The sequence below is a fragment of the Suricata suricatta genome, chromosome 3 (genome assembly GCF_006229205.1).
Source record: "Suricata suricatta isolate VVHF042 chromosome 3, meerkat_22Aug2017_6uvM2_HiC, whole genome shotgun sequence".
Taxonomy (NCBI): Eukaryota; Metazoa; Chordata; class Mammalia; order Carnivora; family Herpestidae; genus Suricata; species Suricata suricatta.
In genome coordinates, this window is record NC_043702.1 from 151,462,408 (window position 1) to 151,485,264 (window position 22,857).

At 44.3% G+C, this 22,857-nt stretch overlaps 2 protein-coding genes and 1 long non-coding RNA gene across 11 annotated transcripts in view; 2 read left to right on the forward strand and 1 right to left on the reverse strand.

The window, feature by feature from the left end:
- LOC115288350 overlaps positions 1-3,590 on the forward strand; it is a 42,451-nt gene extending 38,861 nt beyond the window's left edge. The window contains exons 2-3 of the long non-coding RNA XR_003906956.1: positions 2,403-2,480; positions 3,411-3,590. This is a non-coding gene — a long non-coding RNA (uncharacterized LOC115288350). The remainder of the gene's footprint in view (positions 1-2,402; positions 2,481-3,410) is intronic.
- FAM72A (family with sequence similarity 72 member A) lies at positions 1,361-22,116 on the reverse strand. Its single transcript, XM_029935619.1, has 5 exons — positions 22,014-22,116; positions 11,152-11,211; positions 8,570-8,647; positions 5,735-5,859; positions 1,361-1,978 (listed from the first exon to the last, which is right to left on the reverse strand). The coding sequence occupies exons 1-5, from the start codon at positions 22,019-22,021 to the stop codon at positions 1,884-1,886; spliced, it is 366 nt and encodes a 121-aa protein (XP_029791479.1). The 5' UTR covers positions 22,022-22,116; the 3' UTR covers positions 1,361-1,883.
- The window catches only part of SRGAP2 (SLIT-ROBO Rho GTPase activating protein 2), a 227,132-nt gene continuing 216,885 nt past the window's right edge, over positions 12,611-22,857 (forward strand). For 7 of the 9 annotated variants that reach the window (XM_029935600.1, XM_029935605.1, XM_029935603.1 and 4 more), the window contains exons 1-2: positions 12,695-12,820; positions 14,587-15,197. In XM_029935600.1, the coding sequence (XP_029791460.1) occupies positions 15,131-15,197 (67 nt within the window). In that variant the 5' untranslated portion in view covers positions 12,695-12,820; positions 14,587-15,130. Of the gene's footprint in view, positions 12,654-12,694; positions 12,821-12,940; positions 13,777-14,586; positions 15,198-22,857 lie in introns of those variants that run through there. The other 2 variants (XM_029935602.1, XM_029935601.1) reach the window with 2 other exon arrangements.

Below are 22,857 nucleotides of genomic sequence, written 5' to 3' on the forward strand. Positions count from 1 at the left end.
TTCTGTGTTGCCCTCTTTCCCTGCCCCTCTCCTGCTCATGCTCTCTCTCTCTCTCTCTCTCTCTCAAAATGAACATTAAAAAAAAAAAAGAGGAGCTCTGAAGTCAATTTGTCTGTCTGAGTTTAAATCTGGCCACATCTCTGACCAGTTATATGACCTTGGACAAGCTGCTTCACCTGTCTTATCAGCGAAAAAGGAATAATAATACCTACTTCATGGGTTTGTTGGGTGGAATAAGTGAATTAAATCTGTAGAGTTAATTTTTTAAAGTTTATTTCTTTACTTTGAGAGAGACAAGTGGGGGAGGGGCAGAGAGAAGAGGGACAGAGGGTCTGAAGAGGGCTCTGTGCTGACAGCAGAGTCCAATATGGGGCTCAAACTAATGAACCGTGAGATCATGACCTGAACTGAAACCAAGAGTCAGATGCTTAGCTGACTGAGCCACCCTGTCACTCTGTAAAAAGTTTAGAAGAAGGTCTGGTACATAGTAAGCACTCAATAAATGCTAGCTCTTGTGTTCTATACCTTTACATTTTTGGGTAAGAAAAGTGGTTACAACAAAAGATGAAAGGAAGGCTGGTCACTTTTACAATAAAACTTTATTTACAAAACCACAACTCAGTGTGCTAAGGTATCGCTATTGACAGACCGTTCAGAGCTGAGATATTACTAAGACGATACCCTGACTTTGGCTATACCTAAAACCCCTCTCCAGGACTGCCCCAGTTTGCGATTCTTGCATGGCTCTGAATGCAGCTTAAAACCAACAAACAGACAAACAAACAAAACTCTCTTTACAATGTACAATGGCTTAAGCAAAACACTTCTTTCGTTTTTTTCTATTTAAGGGTTGGGAGTGAGACTACTCATTTAAAATTTGCTAGTTACAGAAAACGTCCTAGAGAATAGAGTAACTTAAAGATGGAGGCTTAGTTGATCTGCTTTCGTAACACAACAAACGCATGACTTTAGAAGAATGTAAATAAATCACGTGGGGAAACCGTGTATGTTGATAATTTTGTTAATGAAGTTCATTTATCTAACATCATGCTGAGAATTAAGAGAATTTCTCCATATATTTTAAAGTTTTAACTTATTCTATTTGCTGATTCACACAGTCTTACTGAATTTTAAGGATTTTTCACCAATGTGATACAGGATAACCAGTACCTATGGAAACCTAACAGCTTTTTTTTTAAAATTTAATATTTATTTATTTTTGAGAGTGAGACAGAGAGAGACAGGGTGTTTCAGGGGAGAGGCAGACGCAGAATCTGAAGCAGGCTCCAGGCTCTGAGCTGTCAGCACAGAGCCTGATGTGGGGCTCGAACGCACAAACTGTGAGACCGTCACCTGAGCCAAAGTCGGACACTTAACCGACTGAGCCATCCAGGTGCCCCTCAGCTTGGTTTTTTAAAAAATTCCTGTTAAGCTTTAATTCCCTGTTGAGCTTGCCATATGCATGAATGGTTATACACATGCTTATACTTGGGTGATATACACCCGTCTATGTATACCAATGCCCCTTATTCAAGAATGTAAAATTAACAGTAGCTGGTATCTAGTTGTAAGAAAAATTCCCCAAGATGGTGAGGTAGTTGAGTGACACATGAAAAAATCTCCAATCTGAATTTAAGCATACATCTATACCGGGTGGAGGGTGGAAATAGGAAGAGGAAGCCATAGAAAAAATGAACTGCCATAGCTCAAATTAAATTCTGGTAATTCATCTGAGATAGCAGATAAATACGTCAACAAAAGTCTCATTTTTTTCCTGAAAAGGAGAAATCAGTAGTATATCCTTACTAATATTTTTTCGAGTCAATCCATTAACATATGGTTTAAATAGAAACAAGTCAATATTATACATAGCATAACCCCGTTCATCGAATACACTCTTCTGCTGAGATATCTAATGCGTCTTCATCTGTATTCTCTTCGACCTCTGGCAAGTTGCCCCAAAGTAGGAAATTTACGCCTGAAAAGAAAAGATTGTAAGATTACTTAGAGCTAGCTACTATTACAACTCGGAACATGCTATAGAAAACCTTAAACATTAGCATTCTGACATGGAACCATAGTGGTAACAGTAAGGAGAAAAGACACTGAAGAATGTACTGTAGATAAAAATGATCTAATATTATTCATCTAAGACATAAACATTTTTTAAGCCCTTTGAAGGGCTTGAATTCTAGAATCTTCAAACTCCAGAGGATCTCAGGGTCCATTTCCTCAAACCCTGCCTCTAGCTATCTTATTCCATAATCACTCTACACTGATAATTTTCAAATCTATTTTAATGATTTTTAAGAATGGAGATCTCACAAGTTGATTTTAGATTCAGTGTCTCTTTGGAGGGTACAGGGAAAAGGCTTGAATAAGTCTCTTCATCTCCTCAACAGGCACGGAAGTGGCTGGTGGCTTTTTTGTAATTAAAAACAGCAAGGTTTTAGAGAATGAACTGCAGTCCGTTCTTACAGGTGGGTTTTAGTCTGGAGGCTATCAACGTAGAACTTTAGGACCAGATTATAGCTGCAAATACGTTAAACAAAACAACAGTCTAGGGGTCTCTGGGAGGCTCCGTTGGTTAAGTGTCTGACTTTGGCTCAGGTCACGATGCCAGAGTTCATGAGTCTGAGCCCCATGTGGGGCTGTGTGCTGACAGCTCAGAGCCTGGAGACTGCTTTGTGTTCTGTGTCTCCCTCTCTCTCTCTGCCTCTCTCCTATTCATGTTCTCTCTCTTTCTCAGAAATAAACGAATATATTTTTTAAAAACCCAACAATCTAAAGCCTCATCGTGAAAGGACAGTCAGATGTCATATTGAAGGATCTAGCATAGGCATATAGTAGGAACAGGACAGATACATGACAGAGCATAATGACCTGGTTCATTCTGGGCACGTACTATGATATACAACTTGAAAGTACTAAATTGGGAAAAAATACAATTACTAATTGACCTTTAGGGGAGCCAGTGGAGTCCAACAAGGAAAAAAAATCTCACGTTATCAGGCTGTCGTGTGACCACGTGGTGGAAGGGAACGAGCCAGGGTCTGATTTGGTGTGAATCTGGCTCCCACTACCACCAGTACACCATGGATGTTCTTACTACTTTACTACTCGTGTATGCAACTGCACACAATGCGCACAATGCATATTATTTTTTAATGTACTTAAATTTTTTGCAGTATGGCATTATATGTATCTTTTCTAATTTTTTTTATTCAACATTATGTTTTTGAAATTCACTTATATCCACACATATAACTTTAGCTCATTTCTTTTTATTTCTGTATTCTGTTGTGCAAATTAAGTATATATACAGCAAATATATATATATATGTACGTATACATATATAGCAAATAGAGCCCGTCCCTCATTGCTTTCTCTAACTGCCCGTTTTGCACAGGTGCTCAAGGCGACATATACAAGGAGGTGCACTGTGGCAGTGTTGAAACAGTGGAAACAATCAACTGTCTCTCTTGGTTGAGATGCTAGAATCTAATCAGGCAAGAAGTTAGCATCTGTTTCATGTGGGCGAGTGGGTACAGAAGTCTATCATATTATTTTCTGTAATGTTTTTGTGTTTGCACTGTCTATAATATACAATTATATTGTGCTTCCCTCCACCCCCCCAAGAATGAACAGTATTCTACTTCTGGTAATATGGCTTTGATGGGCCAGCAGAATAATAAAGAGTTACTAGGCCAAAATCTAAGGGATAATTAGAACCACAAAGGTAAGTGGAGAGAGGAAGTCTATTTGCCTTTGAGGGCATTTGCCAACCCCAGAGAATTTGAACTGAGGTTTCTCAAGCATCCCCGGGCAAGTTTTGGGAAATCAGGTGGACACATGAAGCCCAGCCTAGAACACAGACTTGGGGCCCTTTCCATCTAAACATTCTAGAATTTCATAAAACTTGTGTATGGGTTCCTTTGATGCGGCTGACTCAGGTGATTCGAGGACAGTCTCAGCATCATGAGAGACCCTGTTTTATACCAAGCATCTAGAAAGTCTTGCTTTAAGTCACAATATTCAGGTTATAAAGGAGAAGTTTGATATTCTTGGAGTGACTGCTCAGAGACATGAGTAGCTCGGCACAATTGGTTCAAAGGAGAAAAAATAAACTGAGAGATTGGATCTGACAGAAGGAGCACCTTCCTTTCTCTGTTAAGAAGGGAGGAAGGAAATCCTGTGATACATCTGTTTCTCATGGATTAGATTCAATGTGAATGGAAGAATGCGGGGCTTTTATCTTTGAAAAATTGACCAATATTAAAAAGTAAATCAAAATGGAAAAACCTCCACCCTGTGTTTTGAATTCTATGAAGCAGGAAAAATAGTATCAAAGCAGAAACTTCCTTTAATGTGTCCCATGATCAACACAAATATAAAACTGGAGGCCTAAGTTAGGAGGCTGTACCTCAGGGGAGTCCAGATAAGTCTCTTCTCAAAAATGGCCTTCTTCACATTCCAGAGTCTGAAATTAAGACCCCCAAATGATGGGTTGAGAGCTACAATTGAATGCCAGGTGATTAAAAAAACCCATCAGAGTCTATAAAAATCTAAGCATAATTGGAAGGTTTAACGACCCTCAGAACCTAGCTTACAATTCATGATCTTCAGTCTGTGAAGACAAATCACCCTTAAGAACAGGAATGTATTTTAAGTTCTGAAGAAGATTAAAACATATATTTAAAAACCTGACGGTATTAGTGCCAACTTGGATTGTCGAATTCTTTAAAATTTGTCCTGTAAACGAAAGTTCTGCAAACTTCAGTTCTCACTAAAAATGTCCCACTAAAAGTCAACCTGATCTGTTGTGTAAATAGGTACGAGACAGAAAAAACACATGTGCTATCGCTTCTCGGCCTTTTGGCTAAGATCAAGTGTAAAAAACACATGTGCTGTGACAAAACCAAATGGCTGCAGACAATATAAAATGTATGATGTAAATATCCTCTAAGAATTGGTTGTAGGGGCCCCTGGGTGGCTCAGTCGGTAGACCCCGACTTTGGCTGGGGTCATGAGCTCACGGTTGGGGAGTTCGGGCCCCACATTGGGTTCTGTGCGGTGAGCCTGTCAGTGCAGAGCATCCTCTGTCCTCCTCTCTCTGCCCCTCTCCTGCTTATGCTCTCCCCAAATAGATAAATATATATTTAAAAAAAAAGAAATGGTTGTATATTTTCCTACTAAATAGTGTAAAATATTGGCATTAAATATTTCCCTTGAATAAAATTCCATCATAATTTATTAATATAGATGTCAAATATCTTATTTTCCCCTGGAGCAACATCACTAAATACAGAGGTTACCTAGTCATCCTCCCTCCCAAGTCCCCACTGGCCTCGCCTCCCCTCCCTTCTCACACACACGCTTACACTCACACACACACACATGCACAATTGACCATCAAATCTAAAATCTTCCAAAATTCCCTGGAGTTATAATATGTATCAATGCAACAACTTAGAGCAACTAAATATTAATTTAAAAAGACCATGAAGAGTTAAGTTTGAAGCTCTTGTAGACAAAGATGAAGTAGAAATGGCAAGGAATTTTGGTTCGAGTTCCCCTAACTGAATATTTGAGATAAAAGAACTGAAGTCTCACGCTTTCAACCCAGGTAAGAGGGTCTCAGAGGGACTCTTCAAACAACCTATTGGGAGTTTCACTGAGGTTCATAATAGACAAATAAATGTTAGAGGAATTTCTGAGTCAATTGTTTCTTACCGGTAGCATCTAGTCTGTTAATATCATAAACTGCCTGGCTGTGAAACATCCAGAAGTGTCCATTGTTGCAGGAAAGAAGGCAGGAACAACACGGAACAATCACGTGATAACCTACGATGTTCCCACTAAGAAAGAAGAGCAAATATACTCAGATACCGTGTAATAACGGGCCGTATAAATGTTTTTATGTGCTAAGGTAAATAGGTAGACCATATAGAGTCCTCATTTCCTCCTAACAACCTCCATTGCTAGATCTTGGGGATGGGAGTTACTCTGGTAATGTCAAATTTGACAGTGCTACTGTCGAATACTAACACATTCTCCATTTCCTTGCTAGTATTACTTTACACATTCTCCTTTCAGAAGGTAGCTTCTAGATGCCATGCCAGAAGGTTGTGATGTGTTCTGTAAAACACCCAGAATTGAGATGCTGTACAGACAAAAATGTATTAAATAAACTCAGATTGGTGGGTAAAAAGGTGTTTGCTATCCCCAGGACTGTGGCAATTTGGGTTTTTCTATGTTCTAGTTCTATGCCAACTCCTAAAAACTGTTTTAACAGATGGTGGAGTAGGAAGACAGCATGAGCCCCTGTAAACCAAACACAAGCTGGCTGCTCTAATTTTAGTTCTAGTGTTTTTGAAGGAATTTAGAAATAAAGCAAATCCATAGCTTCTAGAGAAAGTTGCAAAAGTTTTTTACTGTCAAGATTACCCATCTGATTGTAAGTGCTTCACTCTTCCACAGACTTTTTTTTCCCTATATGGTCACTATTCAATAGAGTGAACATACAAGGAAGGTGTTAGCTAGTAATTTTTTTTTAACGATAACATGAAACACTTATACCTTGGGTTGTAAAAATTCTTATTATAGCTTGTTTCCACTCTGTGGGATGTGGGAGTCAGTCAGTTTTGTGAGGCCCTATAAAAAAAAATACTATAAAAGGTACCAGCCTACCTAAAATATGTCTTCTAATCATAATCTGCTTGAAAGGCAAACACATGAAAGCAAGTTGTTCTTGGACAGGGACTGACAGTTATTTGTAGGACTGTATTGCAAGAGTAAATTCTATGGCTTTCATCATCATCCATTCATTCATTCATTCATTCATTCATTCATTTACTCCTTCAACTCATGTTTATTGAGCATCTATTACTATGTTTCAGGTACTGTTCCAGGTGTTGGAATGTAGCAGTGGACACGATCCTTATTCTCATGGAGCTAACACTCTAGTAGGGACACATCAGACCATCTTGCTCCCCTGCTAAGGCCTCTTCTCTGGCTTCCCATTGACCAAAACTCAAAACAAAAAAAACCCCTTCATTCCAAGGTCTAGATCTGTGCTATCTAAAATGTGGCTGTTGAGCACTTGAAGTTTGGCTAGACTGAACTGAAGTGTGCTGTCAATATAAAACATACGCGGGATCTCAAAGACTAAAAAATAGAATGTAAAATATTTCGTTAATCATTTTTTATGCTGGTTACATGTTGAAACAATATTTTGGTTATATGGGTTAAGTAAAATGTACCATTTAAATTAATTTCACTGGTCTCTTCTTACTTTTTAAAATGTGGTTATTAGAAGATTGTCTTTATTTTTAATTTTTTAAAGATTTTAAATTACATATGCAGCTTGTAGATTTCTACTGGACAGCGTTCCTCTAGATTCTGACCGTATCTCCAGTCTATTCACACGACTCTCCATTGGCGGTCCCAATGTGTCTGCCACGCTGGCCATCATCTTTTTATTCTGTGACCACGTCAAGCTTCCTCTTGCCTTGGGTTTTCTGCACTTGCTATTCCCTGTGCCTAGAACATTTTCCCTTGTGCTCCTACTCATCCTTCAGATTTAACTCCAATGTTAGCCTTCTCATAAGAAGTCTTCCCAGACCATGCTATGTCAAACAGCTCTTACCTACTCTCCCAATCTCTATGATTCTCTATCATTTATTATTATTATTTTCTTTGGAGCATCTTCCACCCTATTCAATATCTTATTTATTTAAATATCTTACTGACCAATCATCTTCCCACTAGAATATAATGTCCAAAAGCCAGTGACTTTATTTATTGCTGTGTTTCCAGCCTCCATTACCAATGACTAGCACATAATAGGACGTCAATGTACAGTTTGAATGAATGAAAGAATGAATTTAAATCATTATTAGCACATAAGAATTTCAATTATTAGGATTATAATTTATAATCCAAACCTCATTTAAATGTAAAAAAAATCTGAAATTTCTTCTCTCTAAAATGGGACAAATAATACTCAAATCTGTCTATCTCTCAAAAGATAATAGTAATAGTTTCCATCTGTGTTGTAATTTACAGTCTATCAAGTCTTTTAACATTCGTAATTAATTTATACTTCACAGCACTCTATAAGGTAAACACAAAAGATATTTAAATTTCTATCTTCTTAAGTTAGAAGACTGTTTCTATCTTCTTAAGCTATAAATTAAACAAAGAAACAGGTTCAGGGATTTGGAGGTTTAAGGACGTTACTCAAGATTACATTCAGAGTTAACAGTAAGGCCCGGGCTCAAACCTGATTTTTACAATTATAACTGTTTTATCTTCCCAAACTACATTGACTTTTGCTGAAAACTAAAGCAGATATTTGTCAAGGCACTTTGAAAAATTATAAAATCATAGACAAATGTGCCACAAGACCTTTTTAAAAAATAACTCTAAGTAACAAATGGTTTTTCAATGGCTCATTGCATGGGTTATAACCAGTTTTCGATGCAGCCCAGTGAAGCTTTCTCTGTGCTGTGGTGTTACCATCCATCTTCCCAGCGCAGGGCCATCTAGCATCTTGCCACAAATTACCATTTTAAACATGCGATGTCTTTCAGTTTACATTTGCAGATTTCAGTGAAATAGCATCTTCCAATGAAGTCCACTGCACTGGAGAGGGAAATGTGCAGAAATAATCAAAGGTGCTTTTTAAAAAATTGTTGTAAAAAACACATATAACACAAAATCTACTAAAGGAATCATTTTAAGCGTATGGTTCAGAAGTCTTGAGTGTATTCACGTTGTTGTGCAATGAATCTCCAGACCTTCTTCCTAGCACAAAACTGAAACTCTATACCCATTAAACAACTCCCCATTTCCCTCTTCCCTCAGCCTTTGGCAACTACCATCTACTTTCGGTTTCTATGAATTTGACTATTTTAAGTAGCACATATAAGTGAAAGCATATAGTATTTGTCTTTTTGTGACTGCCTTATTTCATTTAGCATAATGTCCTCAAGGTCCATCTACGCTGTAGCATGTGGCAGGCTAGCCTTCCTTTATAAGGCTGATAATAGTTTATTGCATGCATATACCACATATTGTTTATTTGCTCATCTGTCAATGAACATTTGCATTGCTCCCATCTCTTGGTTATTGTGAGTAATGCTGCTAAGAACATGGGTGTACAAATATATCTTTTAAGTCTTGCACTGAGTTATTTTGGATATATATCCAAATATAAACACACACTCAGATACATATATACACCCAGAAGTGGGATCCCTGGATCATATGGTAATTCTGTTTTCAATTTTTTTAGGAACTTCTATGTTATTTTTCCATAGCAGCAGCACCACTTTACATTCCTACCAATAGTGCACAGGGTTCCAATTTTTCCATATCTTTGTATTTTTGATTGTGATATAGTATGAATTTTGTAGACCCAAAGAGCTGAGACTCTATAAAGTAGAATGATAGTATATTTGGTAAGAGTCAGTTAATACTTGAGCGCTTACCATAAACATGATAAAATTCCACTTAAAAAATCTTATGTGTTTGTTAATTCACACACATCTTAGTACATTAATCCATACTATTATAATCCCTATAAGGAAGAATAGACAATAAGAAAAACCTAGTTCTATTGTAGACTCTGGTCTAACCTCAAACAACTCAATATCTGAGCCCTCATCTTATTGCTTACCACATCTATTGCAAAGATGAATGGGTTAATATTTTATGGGGTGTCTGGGTTGCTGGGTTGGTTGAGGGTCCGACCTCAGCTCAGGTCATGATCTCAAGGTTTGTGGGTTCAAGCCCCGCCTCCGACTCTGTGCTGACAGCTCAGAGCCTGGAGCCTGCTTCAGATTCTGTGTCTCCCTCTCTCTGTGTCCCTCCACCACATGTGCTCACGGTCTCTGTCTCTCAATAAATAAATAAATTATCTGCATGTGTGCATCTCTGTGTGTGTGCTACTAATAAGAAAAAAGTTCTAGACAAAAATAATCATAGAACTGTGCAATAGTAGGTTCTGGATTTCTTGTCTAGTGTTTTTTGTAACACACGTGTGCACACACACACACACACACACACACACACACACAGATACTTAAAATATTAACCCAGTATCTTTGCAATAAATGAGAGCTGTTGGCTTTGCCACTAGGCATCTCTACACTTAAACCACTTGAGAAAAGATTTCAAGAAAGGAGGAGTTTACGGCTTTGAGTGTATATTCAAAATGTTGAAGTTTCTATCATCAGAAAGTTCATTATAAAATATTATGATTGTTAGCCTAAATCTTGAAAATTACATAAGGACATATCTATGCTGCCTATGGAGAGAGAAAGTTCCTCTTAGAGCTAGGAAAAGGTACATTTGAGTAAAATAAAATGGTTATTTTTCTAAATAAATAGCAAATTCTTTAGTGTCTGAACACAGAATTTAAGAGGATTTGATGATGCAAAAAATGCATAGTATCTGAAATAGTTGACAAGGATTGTTTCAGGGCTAAGTCTATTTCATCGCCTAAAAATCGATTTCTCTATCATTATGAGATTATTGAGAAAAGAACACTTAAGTATATGGACAATGGATCTGATTCAGTCTACCAAACTGCAAATAATGGCAGAAAATTATGAATATTTTTGGCCTAAAACTTTATGAATACAAATGAAAAACTTAACTCTCGTCTCTAACAGTACAGAAAATCTTGCCCGAATTTACCTAGAGTCTAGGGTCTAGGTCGTGGATTTGATCCAGTGAATTGGGATGGTTGGGCGGGGCACAGCGCCAGGGATCCAACTTAAGGGATGTGGTCACATGACTATAATTGAACTAGAAACGTTACATCAGGACTGACCACTCTAGCTAAACCACAGACTTTGTCCAGACAGTCTGCCCACTTAGTTATACTCCAAAGGGATCATCAGACTGTTGGGAGTGGCTGGAACACCAAAATGATAACCTCCTTGTTGACTCCCAGCGGTCCAAACCATACACTTTCCCCACTTAGTTAAAGGCTACCGTTGCCCGCCACTAGCATGACTTACTTGGTAGGAGGGATGTCTGTAGAGAAAAGGTCTATTTCAGTATCAGCCAACAAAACAGCCTTCATTCCCCTAGAGCTGAGCACTTGTTTGCAGAATTTGCAACACAGGATGGATACGCACCGGTCCTCGAAACTACAACTGCTGGTAGACATGGCGTCCCGGAAAGGATGCGGTGTAGAGCTTTGAAAAAGGAAACAAGAGCAGTACCTTTCCTAGTTTGATTCCCCCAGGCCAAAAATCGAATGGCGAGGCCTTGACCTTTTCTAAGCCGTAAAACTGCGAAGGAAATGAGCTTTTTTCTGTTTTCCCTTGGGAGGGTGAAAGTAATATTTATTGAGTAGGAACAGGGAGAAGCAGCAAATGTGGCTTTCCTTTAAACTTTCGGGGAAGGCAGTGGGGTTTGAAGTGGGGAGGCGGCGAGCTGCAAAGGGCCTGGTGAACTGCTTGCTCTACAGGCCCCCCAGCCGCGCGTCTAAAAGGCTCCTCTACTTTTGAGCTCCCGCCCCGGTAGCAATTCCCTGAGCTTTCTCCCGCAGTGGCCTTCCGTAAAAGTTCCTCTCCTAAGCCCCTCCCTCGGAGCTCTCCAGTTCCTCGCCCTCTGATCTCCGGCCAAGCGTCCCGACCCACGCCTCCTCTTTGGAACTCTTTCTCCCCTTCCCAGGATCCAGAAATCCCCTCAGCTTTTCCGACCCGGACAAACCCTGGGTTTCCTCAGTCCTCCCAGGACCCTCCTCCGCTCTGCTCGCTGGTGGGCCCCCGCTTCACTTCTCTCCTGGCAGCCCCCAGCCCTCCGCGTGCAGGCTGGCTCTCGCGCCGTTTCTCTTAGTCCCCGTTCCTCAGCTCTCCCTCGTGCCCCCCGCTGTCCCCTTAGGTCTCTCCGGGAGAGGTCGCTCCGGAGCGCGCGGTGGTGTTGATGGAAAGGGGCAGAGGTCGCTTTTGGGGCTCAGTCGGCGCTAGGGTCTCTGTCATCGAACGCGTCGTTTTTTGCTCTCTCTTCCGCTCTCTGCCTTTCCAACCGGCTGTCAGTTTGAATTGCCGGCGCGGCGCACCGATTGGGAGAACCGGAGTTCGCCCGCGTCCCGCATTGGAAGACTCGAGAGCCTTCCCCTGCTGAGATCTTAGTGGCCCGGAGGCCGTACGCCCCGCCTCAGTAACAGTGCCGAGATGAGGTCAGCTTTCTGGTTGGCCCAGTTTGGCTCTGCCTCCGCTCCCATTGGCTGACCCGGGGGGGGGGGTCTTGGGCAAACCCTACTCCCGCCCCGGTGAAAGAGAAGAGGCACGCCCTTCACGCTTCTAATTGGAAGACTTTCTACAGTCTACTGGGCTCTACTCTCTATTGGCTAAAATTCTCCGCAACGCCCCTCCTCTCTATCCCGGTCCAATTGGTAGTGCTTTCTCTCAAGAGTTTGTGTTTGGCTGTTGGTTCCATTTTAACCCCGCCCATTAATTCTACTTTAGGGCTCGGCAGCCCTGGGAGGAGTTTACTCTATGACCACGCCTCGGTGGTTTTAGTCACACCTCCAAAGTTTCTCCAGCTCCTCCTCCTCATTCCTGTTCTCCCGGGATCAGCTATTCCTATTGGTTACAGGCCCCATCGGTCGATAGAAAACGGGCGGTGATTGGTAAGGGGGTGGGCTCTGCTTCCCGGCGGGGTCCTGCGGAGTTGGCGGAGGCTCCTCTGGGGACTAGGGGGACCGATCTGCGTAGAAGCGGGTGGCGGGGAAGAGGGGAGGAGATCTCTGAGTGGGAAGCGGAGCTGGGGGCCTGAGACCCGTCGCGTCAGAGCCAGGTAAAGGCTCCTTCCCTCTCCCCTTTCCTCTTCCTGGCCGCCGGGCTGGAGCCCTGACTGAACAAACCCCGGGCTGGGGCGGGAAGGAGAGCGCGCGGATGCTGCTTGGGGCATCGCCTAGCCGTGCCGCTCCGAATCACTCAGACCCCCTCCCCCTCGACCCTCTCCAAATCTTCCAGTACAGCCCTTAATACTTCTCAAGACTGCATCTCTCTCTGCCCTTCACCGCACAGTCTCGGGCTCTGCCCTGGGACTCTGCCGCCGCGCAGCAGCACCCAGCCCCCTCCCCAAGTCCTCTGCACACGGGCAGCCTTGGTCTACTTTTGGGCAACCGTCGTTGGCATTGCCCGTTACCATCGGCTATCCTCTTCCCCTGTCTCCAAGCCCTGGCAGACAGCCGGGTTACAGCCCAGGACCCAGAAGAATGGTTGTTCCACACTGCTTCCGGGGCTTTTTCTGTGTCCCAGCCCCCGGCCCTCCTGGAATGGTGCCTTTCATGCACTCCCGTTCCTAGACCCATAACGGGTCCCCCAAGTTGCTAACATCCTTACGCTCTGTGTAACGTCGTGGCCACGGTAGTTTCCTCATCACCCCTTACCCCTCCCCGAGGTAGTCCTCCCTTTGCCCTCTCCCCGCCTCCCAAACGTGTGCAGAATCTATCCGCGGCTCCCATGCAGCCTATGGACCCCACCTCACAGCCCCCTCCCCGCTTCCTGCCCGCCTGAACTACCACGCCGCCTGGGCTCCCTCTTCCTCCCGGCGCTGGAAGTGGGAGACACCGGCGGGAGCCCCCCCGTCCCCGGTCTCCTGACACCGAGAGGGGAAAGGGGCGACCTAGGAGAGAGGGTCGCCGGTGCGGAGCTAGACTTCCGACTCTGCGCTCCCGCTGCTTCCCTCCCGCCTCCCGGGCCTGGGACCGGGCGGGATTTCCTCAGGCACCTCCTGGTGCGAAGAAGGTCAGGACTGCGACTCTCCCGACCCCCTTCGTCCCCCCACCCCCCGCCCCATCCTGGGTCTGGGTGCGGTATCAGGGATCTCTGGGCATGGGTGACAAAAAATATTGGGGGTGTCATTTAAGAGTCACTCTGGTCCATGACTTGGGGGAGGCGGCGGCTGCCTTCCGTCCCCCGCCCCTGGGTTTTCCCGACTCCGACCCTCGCCTCTAGCCCGTTTCCTGCTTCTGCCGACCACATTGTTTTCCTGGATGTGCCCCGTGCGGAGCAGGCTTTTTCCTGCAGGTCTCACCCCCCTCAGCATTTTGCTGCCAAGAGAAGCTAGTAACCAAAAACAAAACAACTGGGAGGAGGGGCGGGAGGGGAAGAAAAGTTGTGCCCGGGTGGCTTGTCCCTCCCTGGCTTTGATCCCTTTTGATGTCCCGGGAGTTGCCCCAGCCGGGGGTCAGGGGCCGCGTCGGAGCCACTGCCGAGAGTGCTCCCTTTGGCTGACCGCTGCCCAGCGCTGGCGGGGCTCGGAGGCCGCCGAGGTGCCGCAGAGCCCGCCCGGAGCCCCGCGTTCCCGCTGCAGTCCCCACCCGAAGCCCGCGCAGGCGGCTGCTCCAAAGTGTTTTCTTCCAGCCTTAAAACAAAATCCGGAGGGAGCTTCCTTCCTCCGCACCTCGCCGCGCCGGGCTCTGTGGGCCGGGCGGCGTTTGGCCGAGATGAATGAGCCCAGGCCGGGCTTGGAACCGCATCCCCTACCCCACCCCCGCCGCGATTAGGATCTGCGCCGGGGCTGATCGCCCCCTCCCCTTTTCCCTGCATTTACAGGCAAGTGAACCGGAGCAAACGACTTCCGATCCAGTCTGCGCTGCTGCGGCTCCCGTTTGGGATTTGATTTGCAGCATCTTCGAGCCTGTGCAACAAAAAACCGCGAAGCACGCCCAGCCCTCCCCCGGCACCCTTTTACGCACCCACTCCCTCCCGGGGACACAGCTGGGCGCGTCCACACCCCCGCACCCCCCACACCATGTCGTGCGGAAGGACTTCCACTCCCTGCCTGTGTCGTTGATGTCAGACCCCAGGCCAGCCTCCGGGCGCTGCAGTTCTCCCGGCTAATGCTGAGGCTGCGGCTCGGGCTCTAGCACAGGAACCGGCAGCCGCCGCGCCCGGCCCCAGCGCCCACCGTCTGCATGTGCCCGCCGTAGCCTTCTGCCCAGCCCGCAGCCCGCGCTCCCCGGAGCGCTGGAGACCACCGCGGGGGGCCCCTTCTGCCCTTGGGAGAAGCGGTCTTGGAGGTATTGATTTTCGGTGGTTGGATTTTTCCCGTGGATCTATCAATTCACAATTTGAATTTGGAAGAAAGAAGGAAAACATGACGTCTCCGGCCAAATTCAAAAAGGATAAGGAGATCATAGCAGAGTACGATACTCAGGTCAAAGGTAAGGGCTTTGAAAAATAGCATAATGCATATGCTTGGTGGACCATTGAGGCATTTATTTTCACCCTGATTTGCAGGATGTTCATTTCTTTGGGTGGATCAGGTGGGGGCAGGCTGAGCCCAGAGGTGGTTTCCATAGGTGGGTTTGAGCCTCCGAGGGATGGGCTGTGCCAGGGACCAAGGGCTCTGGAAAGGAATTTTCAGAATGGGCTTAGGTTTGTTCCTGTAGGGCTGGCCCTAATTTTGGCAGCCTTTCACCCCAGGCTAGATAGAATGGGGGAGGGGCAGAAGGTTCTTGGAGAGAGAAAGGCGGCAATTTGCCTTTGGGTATCTCGGTCAGGTTTCCTTGAAGGACAACTGAAATCTGACAGGTGTTTAGGAATTAATATCTGACATTGAAGAGAAGTCCTGGTGGAGAAAGGCAACCTTGAGGAGGTTTACCATTTTGGGGAGCCCTCCCACCCTCTGAGGCAGGGTTTTTTTGGTTTTTTGTTTTTTTTTTCTGCTGCACTATATCAAAAGGTGACACTTGTTATGGCATCGGACACGGAAAGTCTGTAGCCACCTTGGGTACACCTTCTACCTACTGGTCTCTGGTTGCCCTGCATTCAGAGATCGGAGAACAGAAAGAATAAGGTCGTTTCACACCCTGTCTCCGCCCTCACCTAAACATGAATGGAGTTGAGATGTTAGGATTGCTGGGTGGTGCTGGTTCTGGAAAGTGGGAAGACATAATTGTTTAACCCTTCTGTGTTGTCACCTTCTGCTCCAGAATGCATGCTTTTAAAGGCCCACTGCCAAAATGTGAAGGGCAAAGCAAAATGTGGACCTGGAGAAACCAAGTGACCCTGTCTGCACATCTGGTTGACTAGCTGACTTGGCACATGAATCAGAGCCTCTTCCCAGATAACCTTTTTTTAACCGGTCATTCCCATAAGAGGGGCCCCTGCCCGTTAAAGCGCCCAGGTTGTGTTTGTGCAAGGCAGTGTCCCTTCCTGGCGAGTCACTGGAAAGAGCCATGTGCTCTAGTCCATTGAGACTTCAGCTGGGGAGTGGGAGAGGTGGGTGGCCTTGAATGTTACACCACATGGTTGGAGCTCTGGGTTTTCCTTTGTTTCAGAGTACAGAGGGAGGGGCCCCTCCTTCTTTCCCTGCACCAATGCAAGGAGACCTTTTCCTATCATAGAGGACTTGGGAAGGGCCATGTCTCCCTTCTAATGATTGCCCCGGGTGGGGATAGAGTAGAGCTTGAAATGGGCAGCTGCCTTATCTCCTGGAAGGTTGGAATGTAGTCTGAAGTCCCCATTGTGCCTGTAGGGTCTTTTTAATGTCATCAGCTTGGTCATTGCTGGAGGTGTCCTGAGGGACCTTCTATCCACTGGGCTGCAAATATTGGTGGGTTTATTACAGAGATGGGGGAGTTGATTGATTGATAGCTTCAGTTGAACAGGGATTGGGAGAGGTGTGGTTGTGAGTTATAATTGAGGTCTTGGCCTCTTGTCACTGTTCATAATCTGGGCCTGTTTTTGTAAACAATAGGCCACCGGCCTCTGTGTCCTATCCAGATGCACTGTATTCTGCTCCTGGACTCCCCCTTGCCATTTTAACCAGATATGTCATTTTATTTTTTCATGTATCCTATTCTTAACTGTTGCCGTAGGGAGTGTTAATAACTTTGACTTTCCCGATTTCTCTCCAGAAGCACGCCATTTGACTAAGGTGCAAAGTGATTTTACATGTTTATTTTTTGAAAGGTTTAGGGCTGATAGGTGTTAATAGAACCTTGTCTGCGAATTCCTATTGGTGAAAGATTACTCACGAGTGTCTCAAAATTAAACACTTGTGTATTTACAAACATGGCTCATTGAGATGATGTAATGCAGTTGGCTATTTGGGGTTTCTCGTCAGCCTTGCCGCAAGCAGGGGACTGTTTTGCTTTGCTCTGATATTTTCCATTGATACCCTTCAGGATCATAGAATTTTATAGGTGGCCAAGCATGACATCTTACTCGGAGAAGGTGCCTGATAAAAAGCTGATTTAAATGATTTAGTCCCTCATCTTAGAGCTGAGGAGAGTACAGAGAAATTAAGAGGCTTGCCCAAGGTCACACAGCTAGGTGGTGGTAGCTCTGTAACTAGAAGCAGGTGACTGACTTCCAATTCTCTATTTTATTCTATTCCTATTTACTATGAAATGTCATCCGACCAGAGTAGGAGAAAAGAAATCCTTAAGAAGCCAAAATCTGTCAACGGATAATAGCAGCAATAAGAATAATAATAGATTGCATTTTGGGAGCTCATGATGTTCTAGCCTGCGCCAAGTGCTTTATATGAATGTCTCGTTTAATTTGCACATCAACTGGGGAGGTGGATATTATTTCACCCCTCCATTCACTGCGTGAAGAAACAGGCTTAGAGAGCGTAAGAAGCCTTCCCAAGGTCATCCCGCCAAACCCTGGCAGCCTGACTCCATTCCTTTATTTATCAGCTATTTATCTAGTGCCTTTTGTGTGTTCTAGGGACTGGTGATACAGCAGTGGACAAGACAGAGACTCCTCCCTTGTGGAGCTTCCATTCTAGAACCTGGGTTCTTCGTGCGAGAGCTTAGAGATTGGAGACAAAGGACCTGGGTTTCTAGGTTGGCTCTGCTCCCCCCTGGGTAGGAGCCCCTTGGTCCGAATTCCAGTTTTTTATGTGTTACCTGAGACCAGGAGTGCTGCTGGTCTTCTCTTACAGATGCCAAGATAAAAAAGAAAGTTGCTCTTTTGGTCTGATGCTAAGAGCACAGCCTTTTTTGAGTTGACGGGCCTCAGGTTTAAAATCTCAGTTCGGTCACTCGCTCACCTTGGGCAAATTACAGGACTTGTCTGAGCCTTAGTTCCCTCACCGGCAAATGGGCAAGATAGAATATGTGTCTTAAGGTAGTCGTGAGGAGTCAGTGAGATGCTATATGAAAATCATTTAGCATGGTATCTGGCACTTTTAAGTGCTCACTGGTAGCGGGGTCTAGTCCTCTGTTAGTACATCTTGCTGCATGGGGCTGCCCAGAAGGCTACACTGCCCACTCCCTCCCCGAGTGCCAGCCGTTAAAAATGATAGGAGCCAAGTCTGGGAATGAAACGTGAGTTCTGGTTTAGGTTTGTTCCATCAACAGTGGTGAAAGGTATCTTGGGTCACTTAAACCCTGTGAACCTCAGTTTCCCTTTGTGTAAAACGAACAGCTGAACTGTCTAATTGTTGACCACTGTCGTCCTGTTTGTCTCTGACCAGAATTCTGGGTTTTGCCTTTTAAAACGTTTGAATCAAGTGGACTCTAAATGGACTGTGTGGGACCTTATCTATACTGTGGCTTTGGCCTCCCTTTAAACCACCTGCTTGCATGTGTCCTGAAGGTCTTCTGAGGCTCCGGCCCCAACCCCACCCCAGCTTGGTTTTATGAGGGGCGCGCCTCCTTAGCCTGCCATGTAGCCGCCTTCTTAAAAACCATCATTGTTTCTGGTTTGTGGGTGTTCAGATTCCTTTGAAAGTTCATGCCTCTCAATGTCTGACTCGAAAGCAATAATATTCTTCGTGCTTTTACATGGCTCTTTCCAATTAGTGAAACGCTTTCATATACATGAGTCTCTGGAAATTCTTGACAACCCTGGTCAGGTTCATGGTCATAACCTGAGGCCTTTTGGCCGGGAGCCTGTTAGTTTCTTTCAGGATTGGAGCAGCCAAAGGTGGTCAAGGGCAAGGCCTGGTTAGTGGAGGTGATAATCTGGGTGGTACTTGGGTGGCTTCGCATCACTGCCTAGTCTCCCAGCTACTAGCTATTGTCCTTCCCTTTTTCAGGGGCCCCTTTCCTTTCCGCTCTCCATACCTTGAGTTTTTATAGTGCCCCAGACAGCTTGAGATTGACAGTTAATGCAAATATTCCAGGAGGAATCCTCTGAAACAGAGTGGCACTGTGTGCTGAGCAGTCAAATTTTCTTTCTTGAGAACATTGGGGTTCTTGTCCTTTTTTTTTTTTTAATATCTTAGAAGAGCAGTATGTGTGCACCACAGAGCTGAGAAGTGAAATTCTGCAATTTCCATCTGGAGTATTTTGATTGAAAAGCCTCAGGTTTTTGCCTGCAACAATTTAACCCTTTTAGGACCCTTTCAGGGCAGGAGATGAAATTTAAAACTACACATACTGCGTGTGCACACACACTTGGGAATGTGGATTGCTGGTATTTAAACAAGCTTGGTCCCCTGGGAGGTCTGAGCGGTTCTCCACTCATGCCAACAAAGGTCTTCTCCGAAGCTTCTTTCCTCCCAGCCCCCATTCCCCAAGGGAACTTTAAATATAATCAGTTTGTGAAAAGCTGCAGTAAAACATCTCCTTGGAATCCCCAAGCAGATGCTCTCCTCTTCCTGTGAGGTGATTGAAGGCTTCTCTTCCCTTGCTCTGGGAAAATAGGACTCTGCAGTGAGCTGAACTCCTGGAAGAAAATGAAGCCCTTGGAAAAAGGAAGTTCTCTGTATCTCTGTATCTCAAGGAGCTGGGGGTGCTGCGGAAAGCCCTGGGCAAAGCAGTGGGGGTGAGACGTGTGTGGGGGGAGCCCTTTTGCAATTTCAGGCTTCGTCTTAGGGAATGGGAACAGAAATATCTTTGGAGAAGCCCATCTGGTAGTTATGGCCACATCATCATGCACCACACAGGGTAAAAGCCTGGACAAGGCCCAATCAGTTCCTGCTACGAAGTTTACGGACAGACTGGCCCTGATCCGTAGGGTCCACACCCTTTTCAAATCAGCAGGTGCCCAGCTCCTGACTCATAAACTCCCATATCACTCCAGATAAACATGGGCCGTCAGTGGTCCTGGTAGAGTTCTTCTTCCAGAAGAAAAGTTTTCTTCATGGGGATTGTGCTCATCATTTGCCGTTTTGGGAAATCTGGTGAAAGTTACCTCAGAAGCTGTTTGATTTGAATATAAATAACGAGAGCACTTGAAAACATTTTTAAGAAGTACAAAATGACACCTTTACTGATTTTAAAATAATGTGTAGCAACTTTCATCTCTCTGATTGTGGGAGAATGCACATGACATAAAATATACGTCTGAACCATTCTACCGTGTACAGTGCAGGGGCAGTTGGAACATTCCCATTGGGCAAATCGGCACCACCATCCATCTCCGGAACTCTGCGTCTTTCAGAGTTGGAACTCTGAACCCATTAAACGTACCCTCTCACCCGCACCCTGTGTCTGTAACTGGTCTAGGTACCACAGATAAGTGGAATCATGCTGTATCTGCCCTGTCATGACTGGCTTCTTTCACTTTGCATAATGTCCTCGAGGCTCATCTATGTTGTAGGGTTTGTCAGACTTCTCTTCCTTTTTAAGGCGATAGCATGTGTCCAGCACCTTCCGTTTATCTATTCATCTTTCCATGGACACTTGGGTGGTGTCTACCTTTTAGCTATTGCAAATACTGCTGCTAAGAATAGTGTGATGTATTCCTATTTAAAAAAACATGTCCTTTGTACTTAAGTTTTACAAGCCTGTATATACATTTCTATGTAATCACCTGTCCTGATAAACCTGTAGAGTTAAGATTTAAATATACATGTTCATATTTTCATATTATGAATATGTATTTATGTATAATATGAGTATTATATATGGATAACAATTTTATATGTTTTAATAATTACATGGCTTACTAAACTTTTATTGTATTTTTAACTGCTTTATTGAGGTTTAATTGACATATAATAAACCATACATGTTTGAGGGCTACGTTACGTAAGTTTTGGTATCTGTTGTATACCCATGAAACCAGCACAGTCAAGAGAAGTGAACGTAACCATCAGCACCAAGAGTGTCTTCATTGTAATATGTGATTAAATGAGGAATATAATAACCACGTTATAGAAATGACATTAACTTAAAAATAAGTAAAAGCTAGGTATCGCCAAGTTTAAAAAACTAATAAATAAATTATGATACAGGTGGCCCAGATTGGTTCCTGGAAATGTTATTTAGCCTTAGTGAATAAAGACAATGTTTCAGAGAAGTTGGGTTAATAATTGTGCCTCAGCCATTACTATGTGTTTAGGGGAGAAGATACAGGATGGGGGAGAGAGAAAAGAAAAACATCTTGGACACGGTGGGCATTGATGGGTGACAGTATCTCTGTTTCCCAAAGTCCTTGCTTGAACAAGTCCCTAGGGCCTCACACATCTTCTGAAGGGCTCACGAGCGAGCCAGATGCCAAGGGGAGGGGCTTGGGGGCTCCCCTGGGAGATCTGCTCAGAACGCTATGAATATGGCTTGTTTCCTTTCATGAGTGATTCCCTGCTGAAAAGAGACCAGCTTCTCAGGTGAACATTAACTTCATCCTCAATCTTAGTCTCAATTTTATCCTTTCAACCCTATTTCTCATTTTACTGTAAGAGGACTAGAGGCCTATTTGCCACAGTTCAAACACATCTACTATTAGCTAACATTTTGCGGTTCGCGGCTTACCTTGTCGTGGGTGTTTTGCTAAACGCTTGACATAGATTATTCCTAATCCTCCCACCAACTCTAGGAGGAATATATTGCTGTTATCCCATTTTGCTGATGAATAAAATGAAATGCAGGTGATTCAGGGGCTGCCACAGGGGAAGGATGGGACAGAAGTTAGAACCTGGACCGTCCATCAGAGTCTGAGCCTGAATAACACCCCTGGGGTGCCCTGTCTCCCTGCCTGGATCCCCAGCTTCACCCACTGAAATCCTGCTTGCGTGCTGGGGGCCTTCCTTGGTCACTCTGACTGGAAAGGATCCTTCTCTCTGGTTGACTCACACATTCATCTCGTACGCCCTTAAGTTCCAAATATGTGTCTTCCGGCCTTCTCTCTTCTAACTTCAGTGAGAATGTTTTGAAGGTGTGTAGTTCAATGCAAAGAACCCAGGCTTTGGAGCCAGCCCTCCATGGCAACCTTGTCAACATCACCTCCTTGCTCTATGACCTTGCTTAGGTTATTCAACCTCTCCTCTCAGTGTCCTCTCCTGTAACAAAGGGATGGCAAGAGCTACCCAGCTGGTTTACTGTGAATGTGTGTCAGGTATATGGCAAACAGTAAATGCTAAAGAACTAGGTCTTATTACGGGCACCGTTCAGATAGGAGCGTGCCTGGGAGTGTATTGTAGTCTAAATGGCGGCTCTGATTATGGAATATAATAATGAATGCATAAATGCATGACCTGGACTACTGCAAATAATTTTTTAAAAATATTTATTTACGTGTTTTTGAGACAGCATCAGTGGGGAGGGCCAGAGAGAGAAGGAGACAGAATCCCAAGCAGGCTCCGTGTTATTAGCACAGAGCCCTATGTGGGGCTCAAACCCACAAGTTATGAGATCATGATCTGAGCCCAAACCAAGAGTCGGTTGCTTAACAAACTGAGCCGCCTAGGCAACCTAACTGCAGATTTTTAAAAAATAGGCTCTTAGTTTGACCTTGATATCATCTTATACAATATCAGCAAGGTGATTTTTTAAAAACCCTATTAGGCTAAGATCATAGAATAGAAGACTGATTATACCCGTCACTTCTCTCTTACACTGCTCACATTTTATACCATCACAAAGCTGAATTGTCCATAGTTTTCTTACCATATTATATTATTTCATGCTTCTTGCTTTA

What these genes read in the sequence shown, in the direction of transcription:
- FAM72A (XM_029935619.1), bottom strand. An exon ending in GACATCGCATGTTTAAAATG is followed by an intron (nt 5,860 to 8,569) that starts GTAATTTGTGGC and finishes CTTCTTTCTTAG; the next exon opens with TGGGAACATCGTAGGTTATC. An exon ending in TAACAGACTAGATGCTACCG is followed by an intron (nt 1,979 to 5,734) that starts GTAAGAAACAAT and finishes TTTTCTTTTCAG; the next exon opens with GCGTAAATTTCCTACTTTGG.